We start from the raw sequence: 12027 nt of genomic DNA on the forward strand, positions 1-12027 counted from the left end.
CTTAATCTTGTTCTCTCTCTTTGCACTTTTTGTTCTTCGTTTTCTCCCTGCCTCTGCTTTTGCACTTCTCACCTCTCGTTCTCTCAGCCTTTCACGACTCAGTATTTCTCACCCCTGCTCCTCATCTGTTCTTCCAGCCTCCCTCCACCTCCCCTCCTCTGCCCTCCCCTCCGAACGCACCCCTGTGTCTGCACCCAGCTGATCCTCCGTCCCGTGTTCTGAGCTGACAAAGATCGCCTTTCACGAGAGCTCCTCTTCACATGCACGGACCTCAAAAGCACACAATCGCACACAATCCCACACACACACACACACACACACACATCCAGCCCTGCTTGTGTTACAGTATTGCTGTGGGATCGTCGCACATAATGAAGCAGAACAATGGAAGAGTAAATTGTCGCATTAATCTCTCAGAAGCCTTTATATGCGACGGACAGGCTAATCACAGTGTTTGATTAGTACAGAACTCCGGGCTTGGGAAGAGAGTTAATAGCACAGTTTGGTCCTGGAGAGGATGGCCATTGTGAAAGGCACCGCTCGGCAACATCAGACATGGAGATGTGTAATCAGAGAAGCCATTAATACTAGTAATAAAGAAAAGAAAAAAAAACTTGGCTGCACTGCAGATGGAACATACACTCTTTTCAAAATTGAAGACTAATAAGCAGGATTCAATTGGCGATGATTAAAAATTACACCTGAGATGTGAAAGGAGAGCTGACTCATTCATGATTCATGTGCATCCTGAGATGTGAAGCCAACAGAATACATGTGCACCCTTGTGATTTTTCTATAGGACCATTCTTTTGCAACCACCTATAGCGTATCCATTACAACACAAGGACAAGTGTGAGTGCACCGCTGTCTAATAACCGCACAGGGCCAAGGTTTGAGGAGCTGTTGTCTCCTCCTTTGATAAGAGCTCCACCTCAACGAGATGGAACAGAGATAATATTTAATGTAACAATGCTCTCCTTGGACTCATTCATCAGCAGCAGAATTGCACGCCAATGAGAGGAGCGAGAAATCCGCCCCTCCTCTGCTGACTTGAATATTTACAGTATGATTAATTTTTGCAGAACAGAAAGTGCCATTTTTAAACAGGGCAAAAAAAAATAAAAAATCGATGCAGCCGATACTACAGAGACGGTCATGCTGGCTTGTCCGACGAAGATTATGGATTTATGTAATTAACATGAAACTTGTAAAGACAAGCGCAACCCAAAGGAGAATAACGATCACAGGGTTTTACTGGCCTCTCGTCAAAATAGAACTTGGCACTTCGGCTGCAGTTACATGCCCCAAAAAAGATTAGTAAGAGTAATTGGGTTACAGCTGGAAATGTTTGAGCATATGTACAAGTCCGGCTTACTCGTCATGTTTAGTCATCAAAGTGTTTTTCTTGCAGATGGGCGCTTAAAAAAAAAAAACGACATCCAACCACCAGAATATATTTAGTCCGAACACCTCATTTGTCATTTTAAAATAAGATAAATAAGATTGATAGTGGACATTTAAAAGACTGTGTGTGTGAATGCACGCTAGGCCTTATGGAAACCATTCCGAAGCAGATGACGCTGCCAGAGATTTTACATCCTGTCTGTGTTTACGTGGCCCATCCTTGTGTGCGTCACGCTCACCTTATGGGAGTAATGAGGGTCGACTATTCTGGCCAGCCCGAAGTCTCCGATCTTGAGCAGCAGTTGGTCCATGTTGATAAATATGTTGGCAGGCTTCAGGTCTCTGTGCAGGACGTTGGCCGAGTGGATGAACTTGAGTCCCCTCAGCAGCTGGTAAAACAGCAGAGTGGCGTGACCTGTTCAAGGACAAAAATGTGAGATGAGGAGTGTAAATACAGTCACAGTGTGTATATTTATAACTCACTGAATACTTCTTAAACTGGCTACATTTTCTACATTTCACATATTAAATAAACAAACCACCAATACATAAATGAGTAAGCACATTTTAAGTCACATTCTGGTGTTAACGTTGGACATGTGACTGGTGGATACATGAGTCACACTCTAATCCTTCACAACCTACAGTATGCTCATGGAAAACAAGCAAATTAGTGAATACATATTGACTCCTTTTGAGCAAATTTAAGCTTTCAAATGTTGAAACTTGATATTTTATTAGAGCCTTAATTAACTGTGGCTTAAAATCATTCATCCTTAATCCTATTAATCACAGTTTAACCGCAGCCAGAAGTGAAAAGACAAAACAGACGATTAATGTGTCGGTGTAAAGCATCATAGCAGCAGTGTGGTGATACGTTTATGTTTTAAACTGACCTTTCAGTGAATAAAACAGGCTCACATCATGATCCATTTAGTAGTTTCTGATTGCATTATACTGCTAGTAGCTCCATAGTAACCATATAGTGGACAATGATGTCAGATTGGTTTATCAATTGGATTTTTGGTTGTCCAGCTGTTTAATCTATGTATTATTTTGAGTTCACTTATAGGTTAAATGTTCCCCTTTTCCCCCCCATACCTGTGGGTAGTGGTCCTTGTTCCAGCAGCCGAGCCAGATCCGTCTCCATGCACTCCTGGACGATGTACAGGGCGCTGAGCTGGGTCGGGTCTCGGGGCAGCGGTCGTCCATACGGCGCTAAAACCTCGTGGACCCGCACCACGTTCTCGTGGAGCAGTCGCCGGGTGATCTTCACCTCCCGCAGGGCGTGTTTCACCGTCACGGCGTCTCGCATCACCAGCTTTTTAATTGCTACACGCTGTCCGGTTCGCTGGTCCACAGCTGACAGGACCAGGCCGGTGACACCTGTGCCAAGAGGTCGAGGGTCAACAAAGTGTCCGCTGAGGTCAAAGCCGTGGAGGAAGAGAGGGGTGTCCTGTCTGGCCATGACTGCCCAGTGTAGAGGTATTAGGGGTGAATGACAGATAGATTCCAGGTGCTGGTACCGGCTGGATGGATTCAATCTGTAGGTTAACAATGTTCTTTCTATTGTTTCATGCACATAATATTACATCTTGCTGGTGAGTATAGACCTGATGTTTCTTTAGGCAGCTGCTGCATGTCTTTCCTCCAGACAAAACTCAATACCACGACTACTGTTGGGGAAAAAAAATGGTGGCAATTCTACGGGCCCACAAAGGTTCAAATGGGATTATTCTACCAAGAAAAGGCCTGTGCTGAATTTTGAGTTACACTCAGTATTGCAAGAAAAGAAATGATTTGCCTCGGGCCTAAGAATAACTTTCTTTGTGCATCATTTCTTCATTTGGTCCCGTGTGGCGCAATTCTTATCAAATCAGCCGTCTTTTGCGCATATTGTCCTGAACTGAGAAGATAAATTTTTCATCATCTTTGATAGGACAAAGAGTATCTGAGCAAAGAGCTGAATCTCATCAAAATATATAAAACCGAGTGGAAAGAAATCTATGGTTTGGTTCAGTCAGTGATCTTGCAGCCACATGTTTAAACATGTGATGGAAAATCATCTACGGTTCACGGTTAAAAATAGGAGATTTTTCCTTCAACATCTTCCCCTCGACACTTGATGGTGATGCTTTTCTTTTCCACGCAGATGTTTTTTTTTTAACGCCGTATTCTGCTGCGAGGATGCACTTGTAATCTCTCCCTGTATATTCTTTATATGCGCAGACAGTCAGAATATCAGTGAGTCTTATTAATACAACCCAGGGCAGGGGTATCCATAGAAACAGCCCTCTGTGTGGCTGATTCTGCTCTTACAAGTGTCGATGCATCATGGGACAGCAGCGGGCGGATGGTCGGCTCTGCACTCCTCTCTCTTTCCGCACGCTCTGCTGTTTGGTACGAGTGTGTAATTTCTCATCGAGCAGTCAGAGCCTTTGATGGCGAGGCAGGATGAAGGGAGGTGGGGTCATGTGTTTTGAATTCAATGAGACTCTGTGGGCTCCTCCTCTTCTTCCATGATACCAGCGAGTCAGTCACACAAGTTCATTCACAGCGAGATCCACAGATGGATGAATCCCTGAAACCGTCGTATCCTCCGTGTGTGTGCGTGTGCATACGTGTACACGCGTTTAATCCCTCAGTAATCTGCTTCCTGTTGCCTTCTCATGAATGTAGGGATTTCAGCATCAAGCCGTGGCCTCTATGGGAAGATAGTGCTATTAGCTGGGTCGCTCAAACACATCTGCTGCTGCTTCTGCTGCTGCTGCTGGGCAGAAAAAAAGAGAAAACAGGGTTAACAGAGAACCGAGAGACAAGCAAGGTGAAGTTGAAAGTTACACAGCAACAGAGGCTGGGTGCTAACAAGGTCTGTTGCAGGAGAGGTACCGTTACATAACACCGAACGAAACTGTAACCTTATCTACACAAAGCCATATTTGTTTAGAGAGGATAATAACGTCAATTCAAGGATGCTTTCACATTTGCTGCTAACATTTCAGAGCAGAGAGAGACAATTTGACAGGCAGTTTTATCTTCAATGGAAAGTCTACTTTTTAGTCCTTCATTTTTCCAGCGTTGAATTTTTCTTTTTTTTGATCTACCTGAAGCTTTACGGTGGTGCTCAAAAGCTTTAGAATTTTCAGTATTTCTGCATAAATATGACCTAAAACATCATACAAAACTATATAAAGAGAATCCAATTAAACAAACATGAGGAAAATATTATACCTCGTCTCTAACTTATTGAGCAGAGTTACAAATCTGTGAGTGGCAAATGTGTGAGCCTTTGCTTTCAGTGTCTGATGTGACCTCCTTACGCAGCTCAATGTTTTCCAGCGACTGTTGATCAGTTCTGCACATCTGCTGTTGGTGAATTTCCTCACATGAACTGCTCGCATCAGGTCCTGCCACAATATTACTGTTGGATTAAGTTCAGGACTTTGACTCTGCCATTCCAAAACATTAACTTTCCATCCATCCACTTATCCGGAGGTCGGCTTGTGGTGGCAGCAGGCTAAGTGGTGGCATTCCACACATCGCTGTCTCCAGCAGTGTTTTCCAGTTCCTCTTGAGGGATCCCAAGGCGTTCCGGGGCCAGATGAGATATGTAATCCGTCCGGCCAGCTCTGGGTCTACCCCAGGGTCTCCTTCCAGTTGAGTGTGGCTGGAAAACCTCCACAGAAGGGCAGCCAGGGGGCAACCTACTCAGATGCCCAAGCCACCTCGGCTGGCTTGTTCCGACATGAAGGAACTCCGTCTGAGCTCCCGCTGGATGTCTGAGCATGTCGTACCTTCTTTACAGCTGAGCCCATATAGGAAACCCATGTTGGCTGCTTGTACCCTTGATCTCATTCTTTTGGTCTCTATCCAGAGCTCATGACCATAGGTGAGGACTGAAATAGATGCCGACTGGTAAGTTGAGAGCTCTGCCCTCTGGCTCAGCCGCCACTTCACCACCAAGACAGTCGGCTTAAACTTTCCCCAATCCATCTGTCCACTCACACTCCATTTTCCCGTGACTCGATGAAAAAGATCCTGAGATATTTAGGCATTCATTTTGACCATTCTTTGGTAGAATGACTTGTGTGTTGAGGGTCTTGCGGCACTTTCTCCACACACTGAGTTCATGACATTTTCCTTTAAAAGTCACTGTTATAACTCACTGTTCCATCAGTGACGGTGAGGAGGGCCAGATGCAGCAAAACAGGCCCAAACCATTATACTACCACCACCATGTTTCACAGATAAGGCACCTTAAGCTGGAAAACAGTGTTTTCTTTTCTCCTTTCTCCCGTAACACTTCTTATGTACACCAAAATTTGATTTTGGTCTCATCCATCCTAAAACCATTTTCCAAAATGTTTAATTTTGAGAAAGCAGCAATGTTCTTTTTAGAGATTGGTTGCTTTCTCCTCACAACCCTGGTATGGACACGACTGTTGTCCAGTGACTCATGAACATTAACGTTAGTCAGTGTAACAGAGGTCTTCAGTTGCTTTGAAGTCACTCTGTGCTCCTTTGTGAGCTCATGGACTAGCACACATCTTGCTCTTGGAGTCATCTTTGCTGGTCCTGGTCTTAAATTCCTCCATTTCTATTTAGTCCGTCCAACTAGTGATTGGTGAAGTCTAGACTCTGTAGAGGTGGTTTGTAATCTTTCTTCCAGACTAATAGAATCAGAAAATCTTATTCTAAGGTGCTCAGAAATCTTCTTTGTTGGTGTCACAATACTTCCACAGACATGTGTTGTGAAGACCAGACTACGATCGATCTCGGTTCTTTCAAGAAAAAAGGGACGCCCACTCACTCCTGATTGCCATCCCATTGAGTAAACATACCCGACTCTAATTTAACCTTATATTTTACTGATAATTCACATACATTTACCACTCATGATGCTGATTGTAACACTGGTTAGTGTCCTCTTTTTGTCTCATTTTATTAAATCCTCTTTATCTACTTTTGTGTGAAACTCCTGTGAGGATGTTTTAGATCTTATTTGCAGAGAAACCTTTCAAGCCCCTCTGTTATTTCTGCACATAGAAAGGTCGTGCAGCGGTAGGCAACAAAAGCATGGACTCGCTCTCACCCCTACATCCCTGGGCTGTGAGAATTCAAACAATCCATACAACAAATCTCCTCGCTATCAAAAGCCTGAGGGCACGGTTGGGCATTAAGCAAGCCTGTTCCTTTCTTGAAATGGGGGGCCGAGCACAGACCCAGTAACTGGACCACTGTTGCTCTTTAAACGTCTTCCAAATACTTACTAACGCAATCATGTCAGGCTCAGTCAGGCCGACTGTCAGAGGCAGCGAGAATGTAAGGTGAGAACAGAGAGGCTGAAGAGAGAGAGGGAGCATTGACAGTGGTGCTGGGTGGGAGGTGCAGCGCTGGGGTAACTTTATAAATAATGCATAACCACTAGAGATGGCGGTTGGTGCTCTCTCTGAGCATTTATTCTCCATTTCTTCGGGTTACGCAACGAGAATATATATTATAGATAAGAATCATTTGCAGTTTTTTTTTTTGTGGTGTGGGTGTAAAGAGAGAAAAAAAAGAATCCTAGTTTGGTAAGCTCAGAGTCAACAGGCTTGGGAGGCTTTAAATGCTTTTTAATTTGAGATTTAAGAAGAAAACAGAGTCTATGAGGCAATATGATGTTAATAAATTTGTAGGTGATAGCAGATATGAGCAAACAAGGGCACATCTGTTGTACTCAGGCTTTGTGCAGCTGCCTCTTTGTCCCCAAGGAGCCTCTCTGGCTGTGTTTTCATTCTTCCTTTTCTTTCCTTTTTTTAAATGTTACTCCATTTACTCCCCAACAAGGGTTAATACAGTTTGACTTCAGATGGGGGGAAACGCTGCATCCTCTCTGCACAGTGGCTTAATGCAGCTGCCTTTGTGTGTGCACACTCCAGAAACGCCCCTCTGACAGAACAAAAACACTGAAATTGAAGTGCATGTAATAAACCAGAAAGCCCCACATCTGAGAAAAGAAAAAAGAAAAAAGTCCACCAAGCACAAACAACCACCACCACCACCATCCCCTCCTCCTCCTCCTCCTCCTCCTCCTTTCTCTAGCTCCTCTTTCTCGGGGACTAGATTTCTTATCTACCCCCCCAAGTATCTGCTCGGTGACCAGGAGGAAGAAGAAGAAGAATGAAATACGCGCAAAGATAACAACATCAAGAAGCATCAGCACTCACCGGAGCGTTACGCAGCCGCAGCCCGCCGTCCACAAACAAAGATCCGAGGAGGAGAAGAAGAAGAAGATGTGGGAGAGATACGGATCCTTAGGAGCGAAACAAAGTGGAAACGCGGCAGCATCATCTCCCTCTTCTGTGTGTGTGTTTGTGTGTGTGTTGTTCAGGATGATCCAGGAGGGAACGGGTCGGCACCGGGGGGCGATCCGCGGAGATGAGATAAGCCGGAGGCAGCCTCCAGAGCCGCTTATTGTGGGCGACTGTCCGCTCCTCTGTCAGCGCTTCAGAGGAGTGATGTGAAAGGAGGGAGGAGAGGAGGGATCACCCCGCTTCAGGTGCATCTAACAGACCTCACTGATTCTCACACACACTGCAGCAAGCAACGGTTAAAGTGGCCCTACTTAATCTATACCCCCCTCCTCCTCCTCCTTCTTCTTCTCCCAGCAGCATCCCTGACCTCAGATAAACTGTTTTGGGAAGGAAGTCTGGTCTCCAAACCAACAGCAAATGAAATAATCTGAGAATCTAGACAATCTTTCTCACTGTAGATAGCCCCTCTAGCTTGATTATTATAGCTGGATCATTACCCTGGTCATCTATCATCCTGACATGTGAGATTCCCCCAAAGAGAGGAAGCTATAGAGAGGAGCTTTTGGTGATGGTGAGTGGATAGCTTTACAGCTGCAGCAAGCAGCGAGGATGCCACCACATGTGAAGGAAATCCAGAGGAGAACATAATCTTGTTCAAGTGCAATAATTCTGGAGAAAGTCGACACGGTTACAAAAGATGTGAAAAATGAAATGCAGGCATGTGAGAGGGTGTGTGATGTGCTCATACATCAAAACAGGACTGCTCATGTGGCACAATGTGTCACTTTCTAATACCAAAGAGAAGAAATGAAACAAAGCAAGCATTATATGTTAAACTGTTCCACAAAATAAAGCGACAACTGTGCAAAAGTGTGAAGTTAAAGCTAAAACCTGCTCCCACACTTGGGTTTGTTGGTTTGTTGTGTTCTAAGTTCTGATTTCTTACTTTCCCCCAACAGTTTCCAGCAACTCCAGGAAACTGCATGAACTCAGTGCGCTGTGTGGGATGCAGGCCTTTTGAGAAGACGGACCTCTGAAAGAAAATTTTGTTCAGGAGAAAGTCCACATTAAAAGGAGATCAGAAAGGAAGGAAGTGAAAATGCAATATAAGCAACTATGAGAGGACATGTGATCTGCTCATGCATCAAGACATTTATGTGGTAAAATATGTCACTTTACAATACTAAATATAATGATAATAAAAAAGGTTTAAAAAATTAAAACAGCAATCATACAGTCGTCCTCACATGTATTCATATGCTCCCATTAAAGAAGGAAAAGCAGCTGTCAGTGAAATAAGTTGAAATTGACAAAAGTAATAATAAATAAAAATTTAATAAAAATTGTTACATTGCTTTTGAATTGTGGTTCAACAAAAATATATATAAAAAAAACAAAAATTAAAAAAAAAAGCAAACAAGGATGCTGGGACCCATAAATGATTTTATTATAATTTTATTGTATCTTGCATTTTAGATGTTTCAAATTATTTTATATTTTGTGATCAGAGCGCTGAGTAAACTAACATTTTGTTAAGCAACCCTTTGAGGGATAATTTTGATTGTTTTTTAAAAATTATTCTTTTCGACCACAATTTAAAGCAATGTCTTATTTCACTACATTATAATTTAGCAAAATTTTTATTTATTATTACTGTTTTCAGTTTCTTGTTATTTGAGCGACTCTTGTGAATTTTGCCTTTTCTTTAATGGAAGAATACATTAGAGGACGACTGTATGTGTTGAACTGTTTTACAGGTCAGTGGAGTGATGCTGTTGTTCCACAAAACTCCATTCGTAAGAAATAAAGAGAGAACTGTGCAAGAAGTGTGAAGTGAAAGGTAAAATCTGCCCCCACACTTGTTGTATCCTAAATTCAGTTTGCGATTTCTTACTTTTTTTCTCCAAACAGTTTCTGGCGACTCCAGAAAACTGCATGAACCTAATACACTGTGTGGGATGCAGGCCTTTTGAGAAGATGGAGAAAGCACAGAAAAAAATACAAGTTTTACAGTTTCTTGTGTAACAATAGAGTGTTGACTTTCAAACCGCCCTCCCTCCGTTGCCTGTGGATAGCAAGAGAGTAGTTTGGGCTGGAGAGGGCAGGTCACGGCCAGTGTAATAATGACTATGCAGAGGTGCTACAGCTGGAGGGATTAATAAAGAGGAGAGCAGGTCCGTGAGTCACCTAATGTAATGAACTGTGTGTGATGTTGTTCTGGTGGTCTGTCAGCGAGGGAGAGGACAGTTACAGGGACGCTTCCGTGTGCCATTTCTGCCTCATTAGACGACACATATATGTGACAATAAACATTTGCTGCTCATACAACAGGGTTCTCTTCTTTGCACTGCTTTGTGGGAGATCTTTTTAGTCAAAGCGCGACGCACTGACGTGATGAATAATTTGCTAAACGCGAGCCGGTAAGCGATGGGTCAGTGGGTTCTTTGTGATCGCAGAAGGAATCAAAGGGCTGGTGCTGTTGGGAAAATGTAAAAGAGGCAGAGTAATGTGGAGCCCTCTCCAAACCAACAAGTCCTGTACCTCTAGTGTTAAAGTGAAGCTTTGCAGGATTTGCCTTGTGTGTCGATAAGATAAGAAAAATGTCTCTTGTTGCACTTCCCCACAGATGTGTTTATTTTCTGCAGCAGAAACAAACTGTCAGAAAACAGTTTCCCTGTCTGTAATGAAAGATCAAATCAGTTTATTCTCCTTTCAATCTGCGCTTTGTGTTGATTTAATGCTTCACAAACTCCTTATCTGCTGATTCATCGAGTGGGTTTAAGAGTTCCTCTGATGTTGTGACACCAACGGCGGTGCAGTTCAAAGGTGTGTCAGCTCACTAAAGCGTGAAACAACACTTTCCGCCGTCCCCCTGTGTGTACTTTTGTTTTGCTGCTTCTGGAAAAGTGCAACGTCACCGCCTGCTTTCATTCACGACAGACAATGAGACGGCAGAAATTCATAATTCGCTCGAGGTAAAAGTTGTGCTAAAGCATCCTCTTGTGAGCATCATATTTGGGTGAATCCTTCCAAGTATGTCGTTAAAAAGCAAATAGTGGTTAGAGGTATTACAAAATATCAGCCACTGGAGGTTATCCCCGAATGAGATCAAACTTTTAAATGACTACTGGAAGGAAACAAGAAAAAGAGGTCAAGAGAAAACAAGAAAAAGAAGAAAAAGCGAGAAAGGGGCTGGACGACATTATTATCTCCTGCAACAATGTGTGCTGTGAAGATTAAGCGTAGACAATTACAGATAATATGGATTATGCTGTGATACTGCTGCTCCGTTACAGGCTTTGTTCTCTGTCGTGTTTCTGCTCCTCTTTTCTGGCTGCCCTCTCTAATTAACACTGATAGCATCTGATAAATGGAGACATCACAGTGTTGGTTGTGGGTGGCTATTTACAGACACACACACACACACACACACACACTCTCAGAGGCACGTATGTTGTCAGTAGCACCTGCTCCCGGCTCGACGATGTATGGTGATTATCTCAGGGTCTGCCTTGAAAGGAAAACTAAAGAGCAGAGATCCGAATAAGCCTGAACTGATTCCTTGTTTGCATTACTTTTTAATAAAAAAATATGCTTTTTTTTTCTTGCCGTGCCTATAAGACAGCAAACATTCCCCATGTGATACACTTGTGGTTGTGCTGAGCAGGGTTCTTTGTCACTTGTTTGATCTTTAAGCTGGCAGATAAGCAACAAAACCAGCAGTTATGAATCAAATCCAGCGAACGGTTACGGGCGTCATGGAGGAATTCTCTAAAATAAAAAGTCCTCAAACCACCTTCCTGCCCTTTTGTCTATCTGCCCTCTGCACAATGTGAGCAGCAGCACCGCATGTGTGTGTCCTCCTCAGATTACCTCCCTTCAAAAGAGCCCCCGCGCAACTAGGAGAGGAAATAAATAAATTAGAGGTCAGGCTGAAATTTCCTTGTGATGGCATCTGGCTTCGTCGGCTTGCTCCGAGCGTGCTCGTGATGAATGTTTTTCCACCAAGCCGATGAGCCCGGAGAGGAGAGAGAAAAGGGGCCACATCTGTAGGTGTGCAGAATCGACTCAGGGGAAATAATAACAAAAAAAATGCTACAGTGCCGAATAATAGGCACACAAGCAAATCTTACCTTCAGCACCTCCCAGTGTTTTTTTGTTTTTACCTTTGAGGCGACGGAAAGCAAAGGTTGAGCAGGATGCCTGATGTCAAGTAAGAACTCTGATGGAAACCTCGTGCTGTCCAGGTTTAGTGTTTCCTTAAATACGATTATTGAAAGAGGAAAATCAACCGGTTTGGACAAGAGGGAAAAAAAACACAAGTCTT

The 12027-nt window shown here is 43.4% G+C and overlaps 1 protein-coding gene across 1 annotated transcript in view; it reads right to left on the minus strand.

The window, feature by feature from the left end:
- Positions 1-2872, minus strand: part of mapk4 (mitogen-activated protein kinase 4) — an 11227-nt gene extending 8355 nt beyond the window's left edge. Inside the window, exons 1-2 of the mRNA XM_008279338.1 lie at positions 2506-2872; positions 1644-1819 (exon numbers count right to left, since the gene is read on the minus strand). Of these exons, the coding sequence (XP_008277560.1) occupies positions 1644-1819; positions 2506-2872 (543 nt within the window). The remainder of the gene's footprint in view (positions 1-1643; positions 1820-2505) is intronic.
- Positions 2873-12027: the final 9155 nt, after the last annotated feature.

This window comes from Stegastes partitus, unplaced genomic scaffold, assembly GCF_000690725.1.
Source record: "Stegastes partitus isolate 25-593 unplaced genomic scaffold, Stegastes_partitus-1.0.2 Scaffold155, whole genome shotgun sequence".
Classification (NCBI taxonomy): Eukaryota; Metazoa; Chordata; class Actinopteri; family Pomacentridae; genus Stegastes; species Stegastes partitus.